The 24262-nt window shown below is 45.4% G+C and overlaps 1 protein-coding gene across 2 annotated transcripts in view; it reads right to left on the minus strand.

The window, feature by feature from the left end:
• DSCAM (DS cell adhesion molecule) overlaps positions 1–24262 on the minus strand; it is a 766451-nt gene that overhangs the window by 208055 nt on the left and 534134 nt on the right. For both annotated transcript variants that reach the window (XM_032355377.1, XM_032355385.1), the window contains one exon: positions 23646–23819. In XM_032355377.1, coding sequence (XP_032211268.1) covers positions 23646–23819 — 174 coding nt within the window. The remainder of the gene's footprint in view (positions 1–23645; positions 23820–24262) is intronic.

Consider the following 24262-nt stretch of genomic DNA (forward strand, 5'->3'; position numbering starts at 1 on the left):
ACCCCAGGCCTGTTTTGCCTCTCATGCTTCACGATGCAGAGCCAAGAGAGCTCAGAGATAGGCTGCAAAGGAGTGGGGGCTGCAGGAAAGCTGCTGGAGGTGTGCTCTGTCAAATCTCCATAAGCAGGAGCGTGGGCTACAAAGGAGCAGCCCCAGGAGGTGGGGGCCTTGCTCAGAATCAGGTGCCAGAGGTGGGAAGTGCCAGGCGGAAACGCCCCAGTCGCCAGACATGCCTAGCTTTTCTCCAGCAGCCAGCAGTGGGGTGGACGGAGACAGTGTCTTAAAGAGCAAGCAAGCTCAGTGCCATGATGCCCGGCACGCAGAAGTGCTTGCATTTCTGTCCTGGAAATTACTTCACAAAACAGAGATTTTTCTGCTGTTTGCCAGCTCGACCCCACAAGAGTCTAGCCCACAGCAAGGAAACCAAGAGAGAGGAAGAGGGATACTCCTCCTTTCTACTGGCTCCTTGGAACCCACACCCTTCCTCCTAGCTGCAAAAGATGCTGTGCTGTCCTCACAATGGCCAGGCTGTGTGGAACAGCTGAGAGCAAATCAGCAGTGGGTTGCCCCAGCGGCTTTCCGTGCAATTTATTGGCACCTGTGTCGTGCGGCTGCTACTGCCTGTCAGGCTAATGACACATGATCGGTGATTAAAGTGCACGTCCTTAAATCAAAGCTGTGCCGATGGTCAGAGATGGCAACAAACAGCCCTGGGAGCTTGCTTATCCCTCTGAGCAGGAGGACCTCATTAGGAAAACAAAAAACAAAACAAACAAAAAAAAGGGACTGCCACCCTAACAAGAGCAAGTTCTGCTCCTGGGAACCTTCTCCTCTTTGCAGATTTACCCGAGCTCCTCCCTAGCACCTGTGAGAAAGGGGGAGCTGTGGGCGGGCCCAATCAGCCACAGCCCGCTGGGCATTCGCCTGGTTTGGTGGAGCCCCATCTTCGCCTCTCCTGCAGGGAGACCCCAGAGGACAGGGGACACAGGACAGGAGCAGGCAGGGAGAATTCCCAGAGGAAATACAGCTGCCTCACCCTGTTTCCCTCCCTTTGGGGTTCGTGCTTGAACAAGTGGAGTTCATCATTTCCCTTTCCCTTCATGCAGGGCTCCATGACTGAGGATGTCAAATTCTGTAGGGCTCTCTGAGCTGGTAAGTGCACCTCTGGCATGCTATAGGCTCAGCACCTTGCAGCGTTCTAAAACTGGACAGACCCCTGAGGTTTTCAGCTGCCATGCTGCTGCAGCCAGGGGCAGGAAAGGGGGACCCAAGCAGAAGGACAGGTGTGGCCCCATGAAGAACAGTCCCCGAGTTCCAGTGAGATCCAGGTTCCTGTTCCTTTATGTCTCATCAAGAAGCATGTCCAGGGGCCAGTGTGAGTATGAGCAAGAATCCCTGACCACTTCCCAAATACCCAGCAAAGACAGGGATGGCCAAAAACGGAGGTCCCAGCAGAACAGGACTCTGCCGTGGGTGATGCTTCATACTGAAGGACTGAAGGTCGATGAGAGCCAAGACAAAGGGAAAGCAGTAACAGTAAGACAGTCAAGAGAAGCATTAGAAGAACAGGCAGACACTGACAGTGTGTAGCCTGGAAGGCCAAAGGTTCATATCTCAGTTCCTTAATCCACCTGCATGAGGAATCCCCAAGATGCTGGATGCTTCATGCTAAAATTGAGAGTCCCAGGCACACCAGGATGGTTGATTGCCCTGTATGTTACCTTGAGCCCATCTTTGACCTTGATGAACCCAATCTCATCTGAAATATGACAAATGCAGTGATGCAAATTAGCATACAAGTGTACTGAAAGTGTCTGGTATGTTCCCTAAAACAACGTAGGGATTCAGCAGTAGTATTATAAAAATAGTATTCACGATATTTCAATTAGAATAAGATGTCTCTAAAAGTAGTGAGCTCTCTGTCAATAGACGCATGTAAGCTGTGCCCAGAGGAGACCCTTCCTGGGTGGCTGAAGGGGTACAGGACCAGGGGACCCGCTGAGGTCCTGTCCCTCTGGGGAGTCCAGGACTTCTAGGAGGGAGGGTCTGCGTGCTGTGAACAAGGATATGTATGCACTTTCTTAAAGTTTCGAGGAGGTTGTCTGAAGGCAGCTATTGCTCTGAAGTGTAGGATGAGCCAGGTTTCCAGGTTTCCAGGCACAGCCTGGATGCTGGGATTTAAGTCTGGGGAGCCCAGACTTGAGGTGGACATGACCTCATGGGAAAGCACTGTGCAGCCAGGAAGGTGGACAGCCAGCCCCCGCGATGCTGCACGATGGAGAGGGGAGGTACACCGCTCCAGGTTGTCTGCCATGGTGAGTGAGCCCAGGGATGGCTCTGGCTGGTGGGCAAGAGATTCCTCCCCTTCTGGAGGCTGTATCAAGGGGCTGTCCTCTGGGAGACAGACTGCACTGGGGCAAGACCCTTGGGGTGAGAGGCCCCCACTATGACCTGGATCTCAGGCTTGGGTGGAAAGGTTTTGAATAAAGCCACTGGCCTCCTTGTTGTCTTTTAAGCCCCAGCAGACCATCACCTTGTGCAGTTTTTGAAGAGGTTCTGCTCATAGTGACCTTGACTTCACAACCTTTGAATTCAAATCCAAGAGTGCTCCTGTCCTTGTTTGGGTCCTGCAGTTCCAAAGCTCAGGTGGGTTAGAATGCCCCCCTCTAGAAGGCTGGGGATTCATGGACTCTGTGGTGAGCTTAATCCAGGCAGGATCTTGGAATGTCTACAATATATTCCTACAAGGGTAAGGCATTTTAAGGAAAAATCAGGGGCATGGGTCAGGAGCGTGGAAAAAGGGGGACAAGGGCCGTTGCATTTGAAGATATCAGGAGGATGGGAGAACCTAGGCCACGGTAGGAAAACGGTGCTATATGGTGAGCTGGGAATGAAAATTTTAGGTTAGCTTGATGCATATTTTGTAACTGGTTTCAAATTGCTTTACCATCCCAGGTTCACAGTGGACATGCATGATGGAGGGCCAGCTAATCCAGTGCAAACCGATGTTATTTGACATTTCCTTTGGATGGATCAACCCAGAATTTCTGAATCCCCAGACAGCCTCGCTATGGCCTCCTTTTATCTCAGTGGCTGATCAGCGAAAGAGCAACACCCACATTGAGATACCCTTGCAACACCGGGGCCAGCTCAGTGATAGCTGCTGTGTTGTGCTGGGCACGGCCAACGTGCCCAGCCTCGCTGCTGATGAGAGCATTTGAAAGAGTCCTGACAGGTCATGATCCTGGAGTCAGTCTCAGGATCAAGTCCCGCATCAGGCTCCCTGCTTGGCAGGGAGTCAGCTTCTCCCTCTGACCCTACCCCTTCTCATACTCTCTCTCTCAAATAAATAAATAAAATCTTAAAAGAAAGAAAGAAAGAAAGAAAGAGTCCTGACAGGCCATGTCCACAGAGGCTGCCAGAAGTAATTAGGTGCAGCTTCAATGAAGGGCTCCATCCTCCAGACATCTAAGACGAACGGAGGAAGAGTGAGGGTGTGACCGTGGCTGTGAGCGCTGTTACCTGCCCCAGCCTCTACAAGACCCTCTCCTTCCCGGTGCCCTTCCCTGCCCATCACGCCCATTCCGGGGATGCTGAGGCCACCGAGCACCTTGCTTTCCCTCTCGTGATGCCTTGAAAGGCAGTGCAGGCCTTTCTACCCATTTCTGGACCCCCACATCTTGTGAGTTATGGGAGTGGAATGTGTGCAGCATGCCAGGTTGTTGATGTAGCTTGGAAATGGTAAGAAGGTAGAGCTGGCTGCGGGGCCAAGTGGACACAGGGCCAGCCTGTGATGGTGGCCCCCACAAAGCACATATCAGAAGAATACTGAGTGAGAGAACAATGTTGCCAGTATGTAGATGGAACTGGGTAGGTTATTCAAGAGTGAACTGTCCTTTCCTCTGCCTTTTCTTGGGCGCTGGCAGCCCCTAGGAAACATGTGCCTGTGATGGGCAGATTCTGTGACAGCTCCCAGTGACCCTGCCTCTGGGGCTGATACCTCCATGGGATCCCTCCCTCTTGAGGGTGGGCAGGACCTGCGAGTCTAACCAATAGAGCATGGCGAATGTCATGGGATGGTGCTTCTGTGCGTAGGTTACATTTCTGTCTTGTGACTCCCTTGCACGTTTTGGTAAAGAAGCAGGCACAGTGGAGACATCTTCATTGCAAGAAATGGAGGGCAGGCTCTGGCCATAGGCCAAAAAGGATCTCAGGTCCTTAGTCCAAGTGCTGAGGAGCAATGGATCCTGACACCAGCTACATGAACTTGGAAGCAGGGCCTTCCCTAGGTGAGCCTTCAGATGAGACCTCAGCTGTGTCTCACACCTTGACTGTGGCCTTGATAGTCACTTAAAATGGCTCAGATTAGCTGTGGTTGGCTGCCTGACCATGAATATTGGGAAATGATAAATGTACACTGCTCCAAGTTGCTGAGTCTTAACTGCCATGCAGTTAAGGTATGCATGGCAGGTCTATGCTTTGGTAAGGCAGAAAAGCTGTCAGGAATCTCCTTATGTTTAGGACTGACTGTGTAAGTCTGTTGACTTTTTGGCTCAAGTTAAGAAAGTCACTTGCCCATAGATATGAACAGCCTCATCTCATATGAGTTTTATCAGCAACAAATGAGAGGCTATTTTTTTGACTCCTTTGTTTCTTGAACATTTTTTCAGAGCTGGATCAGGACAAAGAGAAATACTGCTATGGGGTCTCCTTTAAAACACCCTATTTGAATACTGGGATCAGGGAAGATTTTTCTTTCACTTATCACTCCATTTTAAAAAGATTTGGGAACAAGCACAATTAATATAATAAGAAAAAGTATTTTTACTTAAAAAGGCAAACTAAGTGGCCAAGAACATACCAGTGGGTGCTGAGAAGAACTTACACTCTTATCTCAGATTTCATTTCTATGACTCAAGGCTGAGGATCAAGGTGTCCTGTCCTTCAATTTTCGAAGGAATACCAGAACCAGTTTCCCACTATTTTGGTACTTACAACCATTATGCCAGACCCCTTTCCTTCCTAGTGCAGAAAATAAAATTGGGGAACATCAAGAAGGAAGACGAAATTGTCCCCAAGTTATAAGAGAGTGCTAAGACTTGTGTCATTTGCTGCCCACCCAAATCCAAGCAAAAGAGGCTACTAGAGAAACTTCTAGAGCTTGGGAGTGGAAACCAATAGGAGAATTAAATTCATACTCCCCCATTGCTACTTTCTGCCATACCTGAGTTTATGGTAATGACTGATGGTTCTCAGGTAGCCTGAAGTAGGGGCTGGCCATGCCAAGAGGACAGAGCATGTGATTAGAGGGTTGAAACTTTCAGTCCCACCCCCTGATCTCTGTGGAAGGAAGGGGACTAGAGTTTGAGATCCATCATGATCTAATCAGTCATGCCTCAGCAATGAAATTTCTAGAACAACCCTGAACAGCAAGGCTTGGAGAACTTCCTGGTTTTGAAAATATCTGTGTCCTGGAGTGGCAATACATCTCAACTCTACAGGCACAGAAGCTCCTGTACTCAGGGCTACGCCTGATCTTGCCTATGTACCCATTCACCTGGCAGTTAATTCCCATCCTTTTTAATAAAACATTAATTTTTAAGCATAGTGCTTTCATGAGTTCTGTGAGTCATTCCAGAGAACTCCTGAACCAGTGGGTTGATCATGGGAAACTCCTAATTTGTAGCTGGCCACACAGATATAGGTGGCCTGGGGACCCCACTTTGTGCTAGATTCTGAAGTTAGGACAGTCCCTCAGGACTGGGGTGAGACACCAACTAGGTAATTAGCATTTGAATTGAACTGAATTACAGAGCACCCAGTTGGTGTCAGAGAAAGGGGTTGGAATGTAGGCTACAGGCTTTGATGGTTCAGGTATTAGAGAAATCACCATAGCTAAGATTACAAAGCCTCCTTTGTCCCTCACTCTCCCCTCTTATAGTCTGCCAAAGAAAAGACCCAGCCCTCCATCCAGGGGCAGGGTAGAATGCAATGGTTTAAGCCTGACTGACCAGTACCGCATGAAGGAGTTAATAGAGAGCTCTGGGACCTGTCTGAGAAGTTGTCAGAGGAGCTTCAACAGGACCAGCTGAAGACCGTGATGGGAGAAAAGTAAAAACTGGTTCACTCTCGCACGTCCAGTAAAAACTGGTTACTTCTCCCACGTGCCCCCCCTCAAGACCAGAATTTTCAGTATGCTCATCAGCCAGCAATATTAAATGCTTTAAATTATTATAATCAGAAGGTTTTCTAACTACCTAGGACAACATCAGACCTGCCTCCAAGGGATTTGAGGCGCACTGCAACTTAACACAAGGACCAAGGCAACTGGCATAAGTCCCAGAAGTCCAGCCCCAGCTTCAGATGACTCCTGATGACCTGTCCAGCTTCAGAGTGCTGTGCAGCACTAGCCGGGGCCTGCGTACAGCCACACCCCAACTTCTCCCTCTGTCCCTGCTCTCTCCTATCCCCCCAAGATGGCTCCTAATTGGTGTTGATCCCAAGACTCTCCCACCAACTTTCTGCCCCTAAATTCTCATGTCAGAGTCTGTTGCCCCTGGAAGCCACCCTAAGACACACTCTTCGTTTTTTCATTTTCCATTGAAAAACCAGCTTCCTCAGTCTCCTCGCTTATGAAGCACATGCCAAGGGCAGAGTACCATCGGCCCAATTAGTGCCTCCTCGTGCCACTAATCCTTGCTTTTAACTACACCTGTTTGCCTCTGATTGTATTATCAGTGCCAGCCTGTTACCCGCACAAGGGTGAGGGCCCCCGGTTTACTCACCATCACATCTGTAGGGCCCTGCGTGGAATGGAGTATAGAGCGCATTTTCAGGGAATGCACATGTCAACAAAAGATGTTAAACCACGTTAAGCAGATGATTTCAGTAGATTTCATTTTTTGGCCTATATTCCCTTCTACCCACCCATTCATTCAATCACTGAGCACCTACTGTGTACAACGTGCTGTGCTGGGTATTATGGGTGGCAATTGACCCATAATAATAAAATAAAAATGACCCAGGTGGCAAGTGACCCACTTAGCACTCTCTCATAATATTTATTTATAAAGTTATAAAGTTGTTATAAAGTTATACTGTGTGATTTCAGAAGCAAGCTGCTACTCTGCACCTCGCTGTTTTGGTCTACAATGGTGTTGTGATACATCTGTCATGAGCGTATGGCCCCTTCCTCCAGTGGATCTGTCAGGGCTGTGAGGACATTCATAGTCCAGATCACAGCAAAGTCAACAGGCCCAATAATGGTGCCCCAAAGATGTCCACACCCTAAACTCTGGAGAATGTATGTTACGTTTCAAGGCCAAAGATATTTTGCAGGTGTAATTAAGGTTGCTAATCAGATGACTTTAAAATAGAGAGAAAACTTGGAATTATCTGGGTGGTTCCAATGTAATCACATGGGTCCTGGGACCCTGGTCCATAAAAGTGGAAGAGGAGTCAGTTAATTAGATGTAGCTGCAGAAGAGGCAGGAAGAATGAGGTAGAAGGAGAGTCAGAGGGCTTTGAAGTATGAGAAGGACTCAACCCGCACTTGCTAGTTCAGGGATGCAGGTGATTCTATGCATGGAACAAGAAGAGGTTCCTAGGGGCCAAGGGTGACACCAGGTGACAGTCATCATGGAAACAAGGGCATCAGTCCCACAGGCACATAGAGTGGAAATCTGCCAAGAGCCTGAATGACCAGGTAAGCAGCTTCTGCCCCAGAGCCTCCAGGAAGCAGTGCACCCTGACACCTTCATTTTGGCTCTGGGAGATACAGTGCAGAGACAATAGCTGAGCCCACCAGACTTCTAAACCTGCAAATCCTGAGATAATCAATGGGTATTTTTTTTTTTTCTCTTGAGTTAAGTTTTTGGTAATTTATCATAGTGGCCAAAGAGAACAAAGACAGTAGGCATTCAATAGATATTTCTGACTTGAGCTTTTAAACCTGGATATTCCCAAATTAAAAGGCAGCAGACTCTGAGTATTTATAGAGAGAACATTCTCAGTTCCAACTCTTAGTAAACAATGTGGAATTCCCATGGAGCGTTAAAATGCACGATTTTGTGGAGGGAGATGTTTAGGTTATAAGTGCTGAAAGGCATGTGTGTGGAAATATAATCCTTCCTGAGCAGCCAGACCACCTGCTCCAAAATCTGTATCAGTCCGGGTCCTCCAGAGAAACAGAACCAATGGGACAGATACATGGATAGACAGATTGAGGTTAGGAATGGGCTCATGCAGTCCTGGGGACTAGAATCTGCAGGGCAGTCTGGAGGCCCAGGGGAGAGTCAACATTGTGGCTCAAGTCTAAAGGCAGCCTAGAGGTAGAATTCCTTCTTCCTGCAGAAAACTCTTTGTTTTCCTCTAAAAGTTTTCAGTGGATTGGGTGAGCCTATTCACACTATAGAAGGAAATCTGCTTTACTCAAACACTATGAATTTCAATGACAATCACATTTAAGAAATACCTTTACAGCCACATCTCTACTCATGGCCCAGCCAAACAGACATGTAGCATCAATCATCAAAGTCTACCACTTGTCAATGGCACCCACACATTTCCTTAAACCATACTTCATCTGAAAATAAAGGTAATAGCAAGGTCATACTTTCATCTAACATGATGTGACTATCCTGTATGAGAGCAAAAACACTAATCCCTCCCCTCAAAGGGGATGCAAAGACAACTCAGGAAGCATTAATTTTCTTAGTGGTCATGCATGTCCCTAACATGGCCAAGGCAAGTCATTACTGACAGCATGGTGTGAGGACAGTGACAACAAGCAGGGCACTGTGTACTCACTAATGCAATTGAAGGACAGGGGATGCCCCCTTCTCCTCATTCGCTTCACAGGGGGGTGCACCCTCCCCTTGGTGCTGATCACTTTTTACCTAAAAGTGCCTTTCTCTCCTCTCTACCATCCCGAACAAATGGCTACAGACTCAGAGCCCGCGGGACATTCTGATTTGACCTGTTTCCATTTCCCAGCGAGGTCTCGTTCAGTATCATATCTATAATGAGCCACAGAAGATGGGGCATTTGTGTTGCATCTCTGGGGGAAAATATTGTTCTCTAGTAGAACTCAACAGTATGCAGAATGTGCAGAAGGGGCATGCATTCTGAAACTTCCCCCTCAGGGTCTTCTGTGGTCCGGCCTCAGCTCTCCTGCTCCCTCTGTCCCGTAGGTTTCACACTGTGAGCAGTGGTAAGAACCCATGACCCAGGGCTCAGAATAGGCTATTCTCAAAGGACGTGAACCCACGAAATCATTTCCATGCTGAATGTCCAGTAAGAGATAAGCCAATCCACACAATGAAACCTGATGCACCATTAGAAAGAATAAACAGGAACTATGTGTATTTATCTAGAAAGACAATTAGGATAGGTTATCAACTACAAAAAAAAAAATCAACCAAAATATGTTGTGTACTTTAATTTTTTTTTAAAGGAAAAGCTGACACATGCTGATACACCCGCTACGAGAAAAAACAGAAGAGGCTGCACCATTAACCTGTACTGCAGTGCCACATCCTTGTTGCTCTGTAAGGACTTTGTCCCCTCTTCCTTGAACTCTACTCTTTCTCCCAGCAGCATCACTGAAGAACACACTATGTTTTTCTTCTGCCTTAGGGCCTTTGCACTGGCTATGCCTTTTTCCTGGAATGCATACTTCTTCCCTATTCAGTTAAGAGTCCATGCTGAGCAAATACAGAAGCTAAGTAATAAGCAGAAAACAAGATTGGGACTTCCCAGTAAAGACCAGATTCGACCAGACCAGTGATGAGAATCAGGTCAGGACAACAGGAAGTCGTGCCTCTGGCCCCTAAGTTAAGGGTTCTCTCCATTTCCTAAGAGAAAAGACTACAATTATAATCAGATGCATTCCATATATCTTATCATTCTCTTTAGAGAGAACAAGATTATTGAGACAGCTGTTGTCGACCAATGTGTCTGCCGTGTGTATAAAATCATGTACGGTCCTTTGGTGTATAATATACAACACTGACAATGATAGTTTTTCTCTGGGGCCCAGAATGAGCTAAAAATCATCAGAGGAGGTTCTTTTTGGCCTATGTGTATATGGGCTGTCCTCCTCCATAATGGGCCTTAAAGTCAGCAGATAAGTGGGCAGGTACACATGGGACTACCTAGCTTGAGGTGATAGAATCAAATGTTGAAGCACGTGGGGATTTAAATATATTTAAATAGGTGGGGAAATAGTATATTGGAAGGCCAACGGCCAACCTGGCTCCTTGTTTCGGCTGTAGTGGAACTGCAAAGAGCAGATGGCTGGTCACTGCCCTGGTGGCCATGGGCATCCCGCCATGACCTACCACGACATCACAAATGTTCATCAGCAAGCTCTTCTCTGGGGTTGTTGCCTTTGGATGTGTCCTAACATGAGGAGTTCGGATTGTCCCTGCAGAGGGTCAAACCTGGTGTCCCCAAGAGAAAAGTGAGCATCGCAGCCCAGACATCATATTCTACATAGAATAAATTATCCAAGGGAAATCTCCAAGCCTCATCATCTACAAGTTTATGTCTGTGCACCTGTTCACGAGGGCCACGGAAGGTCAGATGATTCCTAAGCTCACTGCAGCTGAGCTTGCAAAAACAACAACCAAACCAAACAAACAAACAACGAAACTGGCCTGTACCCTTGGGGACATTCTGGAGCTGACTTTCTTTAGGTGTGACTAAACAAAATTATCCAATATCTTCTGCATCCTTTTTGAGATGAATTGGATTAAAACCATTGAGGTGGGAGGAATGATTCAGAGAAACGAGGAAGAAAAAGTAGCCCCTGACATCCAGGGGTTGTCTGGGTGCTCCCAGGTGGGCCTCTGTGTTCTCTTGCTGAGAGTAAACGATTTCACACAATGCCGGCACCAGACCAGACCTCTCTGTGGCTGAGATGGATCAAGATAAAACATACCCGCCCCATCATGTCTGAACACAGGCAAGAGCATGAACGTTGCCCAAATAAACCACAGCATGACGAAATATCCACTATTCTGCCTACTGTGAGAGGCTGCCGCATCTTTGCTAAGCTTTGGCCTGGGCCCACCCGTGCCCACGTATAGAAAAGCTTCATTAGAATGCCGGATCCAGGAATTGCCCCCTTTCTGGATAACATCCAATCTAGTGCCAAGCTCTGCTTTCTTGATCCTTTGCCCAAATCACCTCACACAGACCCAGCCACATAATGTATCTTTTCCAGCACCTTCTTATGGAGACACCCCACTGGCACCCCATGGTGTGCATTCTCCCTTATATCAACAATACACCCAACATGTTCCACTACCAGTGTGGCTGATTAGGTTTGGCTACAGGGCATCAACAGAAAGGAGGTGGGAGGGAAGAGGTTTGGGGATCCAGCTCGGATGCTTGAGTGACTCCCTGGCACACGGCAGGAACTCAGCAAGTGTTTGTTGAATGAATGAAAGACCTAAGCAATGGCTTTTACTATACAGGTAACAAAGGAAGCCAAAATATAGATACAAAATGGCATATAGACTTCAAAATTCTGTTTGGGAAAAATAGGAAAATATGTCTGGGTCCCAAATGGAAAGAAAAAAAAAAATGTGCGTCTCCAGTAAGGGACCTATACCTAGAGAGGAAGGAGGGCAGTCCCAAGTTTCTGCTTGTGAGGCCTCAATATTTTACAGATGTGGATTCCTCACCCCATGGAAAGATAAACACAAGGGCAGAACAGAGACAATTTCAAGTAACAGCGAAGGGAAAGGGCTGGAAGTGGAGGGGTCAGAGAGAGGAAGGGCTGGTACTATCGCACATTTCACAGGTTATTAAGATATGATTATTTAACCAAGGGACATGGGTGTGGACATTAAAAAAAAAAAAAAGCTCAGGGTGCCTGGGTGGCAGTCAGTTAAGTGTCTGACTCGGTTTCAGCTCAGGTCATGATCTCAGGGTCCTGAGATCAAGGCCCATGTCAGGCTTTCAGCTCAGTGTGGAGTCTGCTTGAGACTCTCTCTCTGCCCCTTTCCCATTTCGTGCTCTCTCCTTTAAAATAAAGAAATCTTTATTTTAGAAAAATGCAAAACTCGGGGCGCCTGGGTGGCTCAGTGGGTTAAAACCTCTGCCTTCGGCTCAGGTCATGATCCCAGGGTCCTGGGATCAAGCCCTGTATTGGGCTCTCTGCTAAGCAGAGAGCCTGCTTCCTCCTCTCTCTCTGCCTGCCTCTCTGCCCACTTGTGATCTCTTGTCTATCAAATAAATAAATAAAATCTTTAAAAATAATGCAAAACTCTATGCACAAGTATCCACGAGCATTTAGGATATCAGCATAATAGCTTCCACTAATTAGGAGTCCATCCTCACTCATTCTGTAGACACTCTACAGGGAAAATATTCTATCAACAAATGCCCACAGCTCTGGATAGTGCACGCAATGATCTCCGTCTTATAGATAAGGAACCTGGGCCTTGGAACACTTGGGGAACATAACTAAGAAGTAGTAGAACTGGGATTTGAAACCAAATTGTCCAGTTTCAAATACCAGACTCTGAACACCTGTTATGCCAGGATTTAAAAAAATATATATACCCTTATTGAGGCTCGATTCACATACCAAATGCACACTGTAAAACATGAGTTTCATGATATGTGAATTATATCTCAATAAAAGTATAAATTTTAAAAAAATCCCAGGATACTTAACAACTTCTCATTGGCCTGCATGATAGTTCTGAAGAGTCTGGGTTTTGAAATTAGATAAATTAGAAATTCAGCAAAGAAACAGAATCTATATTTAAAAAGGAACTAAATAAAGTCCAAGAACTAAAGAGTACACTAACTAAAATGAAAACTTTAGTTCATGGGCTTCATATACACTGGAGAGAGCTGGAGAAAGAGTTAGTAATGATAAAATAGATTTAAAAATGGGCAGTCTGGGGTGCCTAGATGGCACAGTCAGTTAAGCACCCAGCTCTTGGTTTCAGCTCAAGTCATGATCACAGGGTCATGAGATCAAGCCCTGCATCAGGCTCAGCACAGAGTCTGCTTAAGATTCTCTCTCGCTCTCTCTCCCTCTGTCTCTCCTCCACCCCCAAATAAATCTTTTTTTTTTTTTTTTAATAAGCAATGTTATGACAGAAGGAAAAGACTGAAGAAAAATGATTTAAGTATCAGAAAACTTAGTCCTGGGCCAATACCAAGCGGACTAACACATGCGTCCTAGAATGGCAGCCAAGAGAGAATAAAACAACAAAAAATTATGTGAAGAAATAATGGCTGAAACCTTCTCAGGTTTAAAGCAAATCCTTAAACCACATCAACATAAACACAAAGTAAACAACATATAGGTACATGACAAACTTTGAAATCCCAAGAGAATGAAAATCTTAAAAGCAGCCAGAGAAAAAGGACCCATCAAGTGTAGGAGGGGTCACCCTGAATTGATACAAATTCAAATTCTTAGAGAACTGAAGAATAGTTCTCCAACTGGTCCTCTAGTCAGGGGCTTCTATCAATCAGGGACATATCAATCAGGGACAATCAAGGCATATTGGCTTAGGACCTGTTTCCAGGAGATCTAGTGAGTTTTCAAATCTATCCCATGGTTATTTCCCCAGTTCTGGAATGTGGCACTCAGTAACAGCAGAATGCCCACATGGTTCTCCAACTGTTGAGTTAGGACTATTATGCTAGGGAAGGCTGAGTGGAAGCTAGGAGAGCACAGTAAACCAAAAATAAAACCACATTCCTAGAAGGACTGCAGAGATTAGCACACTGGGGACATGGGTGGTGGTGGGAGGTGGAGATGGAGCATAGCAGGAGAGATAGCCCCTGAGGAGGGTCCCATCAAGGAGCCATGGGCTCAGCTCAACATGGGGGCTGGAGGGATCCTTCTGGGTTTCTATTAGGCAGCCTTTCTAAACAAAGGTCATGAGAAGCAGAATCCAGGCAAATCCCTGAGCCCCAGGGTAGATAGATGCATTTCCTCCAGTCTCCTGGGACTGCAACAGGTCCACCACTCACTCTGCTGGCAGCTTCTCTTGCCTCCCTGTGAGCCTCCCATTAAGTCAGATGCAACTGAGGTATTTGAGTGTGTCAGAATCAGACAATACTTGTGTTTATAATAGATTAAAGCTGTCATTGTTCTAATACTTTTTCTCTGCTCAAAATCCTTCAGTAGTGTCTCATCATCATTGAAATTAAGCTCAAAGTCTGACCATGGGTCTAGCCCCTGCCTAGCTCTCTTGGACTCAGTGTGTACCTTGCATTCCAAGCACATGGACTCCTTGGGGATCCTCAAATGTAACCAGTTTCTACTGGAACCTTTGCACTTGCTATTCCATTTGCCTGGAATGCTCTCTCCAAGCATAGGCACACCTTATTCCTCCGTTCATTTTGTTCTCTGCTGCGCATTATATTGTATATCTACATGCCTGCCATTTTCTCCATGGCAATGTAAGCTCCATGACAGTAATCTAGTTCTGTCTAGTTCTGTCACTCAGTACGCAGCATATAGGACAGTCCTGTATGCTAGTGGGAGCTCAGTGGGTACTGCTGACTGGACAAGTGGACAGATATGACAAAGGACAGCCAGAGGACCAAAGGAGGCAGCTAGGAAGTGACCCCATGACCAGAGACCAGATGGGAATGCAAGCATCTCAGTGGGTAACCGCATGGGGGGGTGACAGCTAACTGAAGACTCAGAACACTGATGCCAACACCCACAGAAGGCCGTGGGGGAGGAAGGATCTTAAATCAACTGAGAAACCCTGAAATAGCTGAGATTACCCCTACAAGGCAAAAATAACTTTTCTGCTGCTGGGTAGAAAGGAGTCTCCAAACAGGAGGAGGAGGAAGAAGAAGCAAATAAGTAAAAGAGAAAAGTACACTTTCTTTTCCTCCGAGGAGTGCCAACCATTCCAAGAAACGTTTTTAAAAGTGCTATTTGTAGTAGCCATTCTCTTCCCACCAGGCACTGCCCTCCTGACTTTGGGACACCAGGTGTTCCTCAGGCCTACACATTGTCATTGACCCTCAAACGCCATTCCTTCCCCAGACCTGTCCTACCCCAACTTAAAGCATCACGCTTTATGAATCCTTATAATAGTTCCTCAACCCAAAGAAGGCTCCTATTCCTTCAGAGATGTTCATTTCAGGCTGAATTAATTCCCGTGAATTGTTGATGATACTCTCCCTTACCTATTTCACTGGGATGTCTCCAGCTGCAAATGAGAAAACCCTGACCCACATTGTTTAGATGAAAGGCAACCAAGTAATTGGTTTTCTTATTCAACTATGAATTCGGAGGTTGAATATTCTAGAAACAGTACGTTAGTGGTAAAACTCCACTTTTCCAGTTTTCTTGACTCTACCTTCCTCTGTGTATTGGTTTTATCCTCAAGATAATACCAAAATGGCTGCCACGGATCAAGACGCCCCTCCAGATAGGGTCAAGAATGAAAAGAAATGAGCATCTCTTACAGAGTTCCCTATTAAGAAAAAGGAAATCTTTTTCAGAAGATCTCTTCTTACCTTTCATTGGCCAAAACTGGGTCTCATGCGCATCCTGAAATCAATTACCTACAAAGGGAATAGGCTGCTCCTGGGTTCTTCAGACTAGAATTCACATCCGCTGACTTAGACAAATTAGGATTCACCTGCTGCAGTAGGTGTAGTGAGCGTGAGCTCCCCTCAAACACAAGACTTCCTGAAGATCTCTGTTATCACTGAGTGCATTAGTGTTCTAGGTCTGCCGTAGCAAAGCACCACTAACTGGGTGGCTTAAAAATGACATATATTTAATCTATCAGGGTTGGGAAAGCCCAAAATCTGAAATCAAGGTGTTGGAGGGTTGTTTTCCCTCTGAAGACTCTAGGGCAGTGTCCTTCCTTACCCCTTCCAGTTTCCTTTCGCATGTGGCAGCAGCACTCCTATCTCTGCTTGTCTTCACGTTACCACGTTTGGTCTGCATCTGTGTCCACATTTCCTCTTTATGTAGGGATATCAGTCATACTAGATTAAAGGCCACTTCATTCCAATAAAATCTCATCTAAACTAATTTCATCTGCAAAGACTCTATTTCCCAATAAGGTTACATCCTAAGATACTGGGGGTCAGGATTTCAGTATATGAATTTGGAGGCATACAATACAACAATTAACACTGAGAGACTATACAGGGAGATTGAAACCAGAGTTGGCAACAAATTATAGCCTCTTGGTCCGTCTTCCCAATTTACAAATTCCTTATTGACCCCAAAGAATCTTCCACTGGTAGAATTTCAGACTCATTTTAGCAGTGAAATCCAAGGGTTAGGTGGAAATAAAATACTCTTCCTGGAAGGAGTCATCACCCATAGAGGGTCTTCTACCAGCTGACATTGCCCACAGCCCCCAAGTTTCCATTCTTACTTTCCCATGCTTCTTCCCATCCTCTAGATGGGAATGCTAGACATCTCCATGGAAACTGCAGATATGTTTGGCACTTGGACTTCAGAGGGGAAGGGGCAAGGGATATGAGTGTGAGCGTATGTGTGGGATAAGTTGGAGTGGGGGCCAGTGGATGCTGAATTCATGAAAATGTGTCAACTGGGGGTGTTTGAATCAGGGACACCTGACATTCTATCACAGCACTAATTTGTCTTATTGGTGGGGAGTAGTAGACTGGAATTCAGGAATGAGGGTGATGACTGTGACAACAGCACTAACATCAACCACAAAAGTGGCCGCCATTGCTCTGCCTCAACGAGACGTGAGGAATTTTGCCGAGTGCTTCACTGATGGCTCATGCCAATCTTACAAGGACCCTACAAAAGACGTATGCTTGCTGTCTTTGGTCTAGGGAGGCTCCGTGAGAGGGTGAGTCTCTTGTCCCGGGTAAGGCAGCTGGGAAGGGGTGGAGCCCAGGCAGTGCATGTCTGGAGCCTAACTGACAACCAGAGTTAACTCACTCTGATTCATTTGCATCACGGAGGGCATCAGGCCACAGATATGTGTGGTCATGAAGCAAAGGCAGTGCAATACCAAAACCTACTTTTCAATGGGACCCAGTCTTTTTCGTGACTCGTGGTTGCTGACTCCTCCTTAGGCCCCTATAAAGTCTCGTCATGAGCCTGGTTGCTCGCAGTCCAGTGCTCTGAGAGGGACTGCTAGGAAAACACACAAGGCCATCCAGGGTGAGACTTTCCAGAACAGTAGTTCTTGATGCTTTGTATCATGGATCCTTCTGAGGATATCAGGAAGGTCACAGTGTTTCCTCTTAGAAAAAAGCATATATTTTTGCACATGATATCTAGGGATCCCAGAACCCTCTTGGGATTAGCCACAGCCTACAAGAGCCCATAAGTCAAAGCTTGATTTAGAAGCTCCTGAATTAAAATATTGGGGAAAACAGCATGGATTAAGACCCACTCCATTATCTTGGCAATTTAAGACATTTTTTAAAAAAATGTAGTTTATTAATGCTCCATATTCAATCTCTCCTTCCCCTTCCTCTGTGAGGACAAAACAGACAAAACAAGCCTTCATCTTGTTCTTAAAGGAAAGGGTGTCCTGTCAGAGTGATTGTGAGGAGATCAGAGAGCATTCTGTGGCACTGATTAAGGCCATCACAGCTTCATGGAGGGACAACTCGGGACCATGCTCCTTCCTTCTAGGCATCTCACAGAGCAATCACCAGGACTAGAGGAGATTTTTATATAGAAATCTAGGTATAAGGCAAAGATCTGAGTGTCTTGGGGACAGAGTGTAAAGACAGGAAGTCATGGAGATTGAGTGGAATATCCAGGGCTAGAAAAGGATTCTCAGAGGCAGGGGTAGATTAATGAATGCCATCTCCAATATCTCCCTGGCAAGGCAGAAATGAGTGGCCTGAGGTCCCACCCCATTACCAAGGTTTGTCCAGGAATGGCCAAGCTTCTGAAGACTGACCAGAGCTGACGTGAGCTGGTGGGTGTACACGCAGAGCAAGGTCCATGTACCTGAATTCTGGCAGCCAAGAGAGGTGGGCCCCGCACCCAGGGACCTGTCCAGGATGAGCCTGGTGGAGGGAGGCCTGGGGGCCAAGGCCCCCTGGAGCCTGAGGGTCAGCTCTGGGAGGGGTGTTCACTGGATTCTGAGAGTAACCAGCTCTCCAGGGAAGCTCCTGCTCCTGTTCGATAAGGGATGCTCTTTTTCCGCTGCATGCGGAGACAGAAGAGGAGCAGACTGTGCACTGAGGCCTCAGATCCATACAGAAGTCAGCACTCTTGGGAGCGTGCTGGCCTGCAGGCAGAAAGCTGTGGAGGAGGGTGCAATTTTGGTAGCTGGGAGAAACATGAGAGACCCAGTGTTTGGGGCAGCTCTTTTCTTACAACAAAGACAAGATGCCCCAGACCTCACATGGTCTGGGTGTGGAGGGAAGAGGCTTTACCGTCCCCAGTGGGCCTGGGGTGAGGTCTGTGGCATTGTCACCAGAGGCCAAATAGAGAGAGGATCCTGGTCCCTCTGTCTTTTCTGGCAAAGTCCTTAATAACGTCTGATGCTTTGAGTCCCTATTCGGGGATGAGTTTTGGTAAAAACCAAACTATAATTGAGATGGTAGTGAAGAATCAGAAACAGCAAGACCAACAGAGTTGAAAGGATTTGCTCTGCTTATCTTTCTATCCCACTGATTGCTGTCCCCAACTGTGCATCCTCCACGTGATTGCCTCATCTCTGCCCACAGACTCCTCCTCACCTCTGATTTCAAAAATGTGTGTGTGTGTTGAGGTGGGGCAAGGTTCACTGTGCAAACTATTGCAGGAAGCTCAGCCTGTACGGATCCCCACATGCCCTCTGAGCCCTCGACAGAATGCCCAGGAGAGAGAGAGAGTTCTGGTCTGTAAAATGTGTGTAAAACCCAGCACCAGCCATCCTGGGAATCCAGACTTCTCATCTGAGAACATCCCTTCACGTCCTGACATCGCTTAACCAGGCAGAAAGTCCTCGCCTTTTAAATTCAGAAATACTTGCCGCTTACGTTTTTATATGACTTCTAGAAATGAGAGAGTACTTCACATTTTTTATTTAAATAGTGTAATTTCCTTTCTTTCAAAACATTGTTTTTTTCAGTTTGAAATCTCCAAACTTTTTGAAGTCAACTGTGCACAAACTTCAAAAAGTCAAACTTTTTGAAATCAACTTTTTGATGATTCGTCAACAACTGCAGTTAGGGAAAAGACAGTGGCCGTCAGAGTTTCCAGAGACACTACTCCTGGGGGTCAACGTCACACAGACAGTGAAAATACTTGCCCCTGGCTCTTGGAGGTCATCTTTCCTCTTCCTTCTTCCTACCCTCCAACTTTTAATGTTCTTCTTCAGAGTGACTTTCTGGAAATGTGCCAGTGCACAGCACCATCAGCCTCTATGTTTTTTCTCTCTCTCTGAACAACAGGATCACCTGTATTTGTGCATGCTGGCATACGCAGGCAGAGTACTTTCTGTGTTTTGCTGTATCTTCACAGATGTTACTCCATTTAATTTTCATAATAACCCCCTGAGGAAGGGGTGGTTCTTCCTATTTTACAGGCTCAGAGAAGTAAAGCAAATTGTCCAAGATCACTCATGAGAAATGGAGAATCAGAAGGACCAGACTGCTTTGGGGGTGCAAACCCAGAGGTGTCTGGGTCCCTATTGATTAGACCATGTTCTTTCCTTTTTTTTTTTTAATTAAAGCTTTTGTTTATTTACTTATTTGACAGAGAGAGAGAGATATCACAAGCAGACAGAGAGGCAGGCAGAGAGAGAGAAGGAAGCAGGCTCCCTGCCGAGCAGAGAGCCTGATACAGGACTTGATCCCAGGACCCTGAGATTGTGATCTGAGCCGAAGGCAGTGGTCCAACCCACTGAGCCACCCAAGCACCCTGATTACACCATGTTTCACCCCTCCATGCCCACCACACACAGGCTTTGAGGACTTTAGTCCTCAAATTTTGGCCCAGAACATAGGATTCTGTTTTTCCCCTATAAGGTTTTCATTTAGGGGCTCTTGCTTGAAGGGGGTCAATATAGTGATTACCACCTCAAAGTAGACTTGTTGACAGTTTTATGTGATAAATTCCAACAATACTGAGAAATTCTTTAGAGTCTGAAAGATTGTAGTCAACCGTTTGGGGAAAAGGGGAGAAAATTTCATCCCTTCTTTAGTGATCCCAGACCATGGTTTTCTCAGGGGTTGGCCAGTTGTGTCTCTGTTAGGATGTTATTACTGTCCTGCTACAGTTTGAAAGGGTAGTTAGTTAATTTGGGATTATTTTTCTGTGTCTGCATGGAATGTTGTGTGTGTGTGTGTGTGTGTGCGCGCGCGCACGCGCACATGACTTGGGTACATGCCATTTTTAGGGCCATATTCAGAGATTAAAAGAAGGGATGCCTCAGTGGCTCAGTCGTTGAGCATCTGATTCTTGGTTTTGGCTCAGGTCACTATCTCAGGGTTCCAGCCCTTGCGGTGGGCCCCACACTGGGCATGGAGCCTGTTTGATTCTCTCTCTCCCCCTGCCCCATGCTGGCTCACTCTCTCTCTTTCTCAAAAAAAGAGAGAGATTAAAGCAAAGGATGATGGGATGATGTTCTTCCTCTTCTTGCTTCTACCTGGAAGGCATCTGGGTCCGGTGGATGCACACTGTAGATGCACATATGCTTGTGGGTGCGTGTCTACATTTTAGCACACCCCTTCTCTCATCCATAGAAGTAATAGTAAAACAGTAAAGAATGCACCTGATGAAAGCCTGGTAGTTTCAGATAAGAAGGGCCTAGAACCTGCCTTTCTGCAGTGTCAGGTATAATCCTGTTCCCACCCAGAGAGACGTAAAATCAGCTGGCTGTGCTCTGTGCTCCAACGTCCTTTCTGTTTTCTTAGTAAACCAGCTGTACACCAAGAAGCAGGCCTCCCAATGCTACATGTGTTGCCTCCACACATTTTTTTTAATTCACTTAATAGTCTTCTCCAACACACACACACAAATCCAGCTCACCCCTTTGTTTGTTGTTGTTTTCACAGTGTCATTTGAGAGACAGACCTACTTAATGGATATCTCCTGTCTCTGTGCGTTGATACCTCTTTCTTAAGGTTTTTTTTTTTTTACTTTTCAGAATTTAAATATTATGATTATAAAAAGTTAAAAATACCAGGCATTGAAGCTGAATTAATTTATAAAATCACCAAGGGCTATTAAAAATTGGTAAAATTAACTGTCACATAAATGCGCCTCTCTGCTAATAGATGGTATGGTTTGAGAGAATCTGAAACTGGCCAACTCTAAGAACCATTTCCCTTTGATGTATGCTCACTTTAAACATTTCACTGTCTAACCCCCTCCATGGACGAGGTACAACATTCAGACAGAGATCCCATACGGAAATGGGCAGCCTTGGGAGTTTCGTTTTTATGTACATATGAATGTATGCATTTTTAAGTAGGCTCCATGCCCAGTGTGGAGCCCAACACAGCACTTGAACTCACAACCCTTAGACCAAGATGTGAGCTGAGAACAAGAGTCGGATGCCGCACCAGCTGTGCCACCCAGTGCCCTGCCTTGGGAAATTTAAATTTTTTTCCTATCTCCTCTCAGTTCCCTCTCCTTCATGCACCTGTGTCTACACTCAGGGCCTGTACCTGTTGAAATCCTCTGCATCCTCTAGGACTGAACTTAAATGCTATGTGTTTTCATTCTGCTGTTGCTGATCTTATGTAAATATATATAATAATATACATAATAATACAATATACAAATATAAATCACACCCTTGTCTGTATGCCTTCATGTTCTACACTTTTTTCTAGTGCATTCTACTAGACAGGAATTGTACACACCCATTCCTGATCATCCTACCAGCAAGAATGCTTACTAAGGGCAGAGAGACATCTTTGTGCCCCTCCCCTGCCAAGTTCCACTACCAGCACCACAGGTGTGGACAGAAGAAATATGGGGAAAATCAGATTCTGCATTTTTAAAATTCTACTCACTTGTAAAGATATTTTCCCCATGAAGCTCTCTTTAATCCCCTCAAATTACAGTTCTACCCTTCTCTGAAATGCCCATCTGTAACGCATATTATATTATTCTCCATCTTGCGTTAATATTAGTAAGCTCTACATTCTTCCTTGTTATCTCCTCTTCCAAAACCTAAGCTCTTTCATTCATGAGGGTAAAGCCCACGGATGATGTGTTTACATCCTCCATATCTTGTATCCTTGTATCTATTAGAGCACAAATACATACTTATGGAAGGGGAAGATTTTTATGATTTTAAAATATATCAAAGTTACAAAATATAACCAAATTTATAAAACAAATATATTTGACTAAATATAACCAGATTACAAAATATATTTCTTTTATTGAGGAAAGATGGATCAGTATTGGTTCACATTGGTCCTCAGCTCTTGGTTTTCCTTAGTAGCTCATCAATTATCATTTTTTAATTACCATTCCAACTTTGGACTTAGATGTTCTAACCATTTGTCTTCAGATTCTTGCAAATCAGTTCTTCCATAGTATAAATTTAGAAGTCAAATTTATATACTGGACATCTATAAAACATATTTTAAAGCAACCCTATTTCAGAACTGTAATTTTTTGATGATATAAAAGTATAGCAAATAAATGAATTCTGGAACACTAAAAAGAAATTTTTTAAAAAAGTATATCAAATAAATAGCTTGATATTTTTATTGTTATGTTGGAAATAATAGACTAACTAGAATAAATTCTTACTGAAATAGGACAGAGACCAGTCTTTGTGCAACCAACTTAAATATATTACACACATACACAGACACACACACACACACACACACACTACTGAGTTTCACTTTTAAATTCAATCCCCCTTATAAGTGATATGGTAGAGGTCCTTTCTAGTCTATCCATAATACAATTAAAATTTAAAAAGGGAAAGGCTGATCAAAGCCTTGTCAGGATGAAATCACAATTTATCCAACAGAAAATTATATACATGGACAAAGATGTAAGTCATTCGCTATAAATTAGATGCACAACCATTTGTTAAAAAGCAGCACACAGTGAAAGTTGGCCCATTTAATGTCCTTTCTTTGATGGTTCAGTTACCAAAGTACAAAAATAATTTCATTATATGTTGCTTTCCCTATAAAATGGGTCAGCAACATGGACCCTAGGCAGGGTGTTACATGTGACCATCTCATAGTTGTGCATCTTTGGTAATGAGGTTTCCGGTTGCTTGATTTCATAAGGATCTTTAAAAGGAAACCCATGGCCAAGGCAGTTTGCTAATGATAGAATGCTTGGAAACAGACCCTGATAAGAGCACATATGACACCATGCATTAGGCTCTTCTGCAATAAAATCAACAGAATAGGAATGTGGGTATTAAAGTCAGAGGCCCATTCACTTGTTGGGCTGCCCAGAGCCTGTACCCAAGGCCATGGCAACCAAAGGGGGAGGAACACGTGGCCCCAGACATGGGGGCACATGGTCAGGCTATTACGTCTGGCTGGATTTCTGCCCTCATCTTCAGTAGCGTTCCCAAGAGAGCAAAACCTCAAACCTCAGCTGGGGTGAACCAATGTTTTGTTTTGTTTCTAAACAAGTGGTATAGGAGACAATGGCAAATTGAGGCACAGAAAGACCTATTTAGGTAAAACAAAGCATTCTTCTTCCTTACTTTTGACCGTGAGGTACATGGACTTGCTGACGTCCGCGCCCACATCGTTGCTGACCTTGCACAGGTAGTAGCCGCTGTCTTCCTCCACGACGTGCTTGATCAGCAAGGACCCGTTGCTCAGGACCTGAATTCGGCCATTGAGGGCAATGGGTTGGAACTGGGGAACCCCAGCACCTGGAGGAGAAGGGAAAGGAGGGAGAATGATGCAACGTGATGCACAGTGAGTTCAAGTTCACCCAGACGAGTAATGAGAAGGGAGGGGAATTTATATCCAGAGGGCAGTCATGGGATCCACCATTTCCCCCCCCCCAGTGTGGACATCCCTGTTTGGAGAGAAACACATTTACTTCAAATGACACTAATTCAAACTCTGGGATAAAGAGGAAGAGAACTTACAGGTCATTTCTACACACACACACACACACACACACACACACACCTGCCAAATTTGATGAGTGTTAAGTAGCTGATAAATTATTCAAAGACATCCCATGCAACAAGCACAGTGGTTGTCTCTCCTGAGACTAAATAGAAGCCTTGTGTCCCCAGGGAATTCATACAGCTTTGTGTCCCCAGGGAATTCATACATGGGTAAACAAGGGATTAACCTGCTACAT

Source organism: Mustela erminea, chromosome 1 (genome assembly GCF_009829155.1).
Source record: "Mustela erminea isolate mMusErm1 chromosome 1, mMusErm1.Pri, whole genome shotgun sequence".
NCBI lineage: Eukaryota > Metazoa > Chordata > Mammalia > Carnivora > Mustelidae > Mustela > Mustela erminea.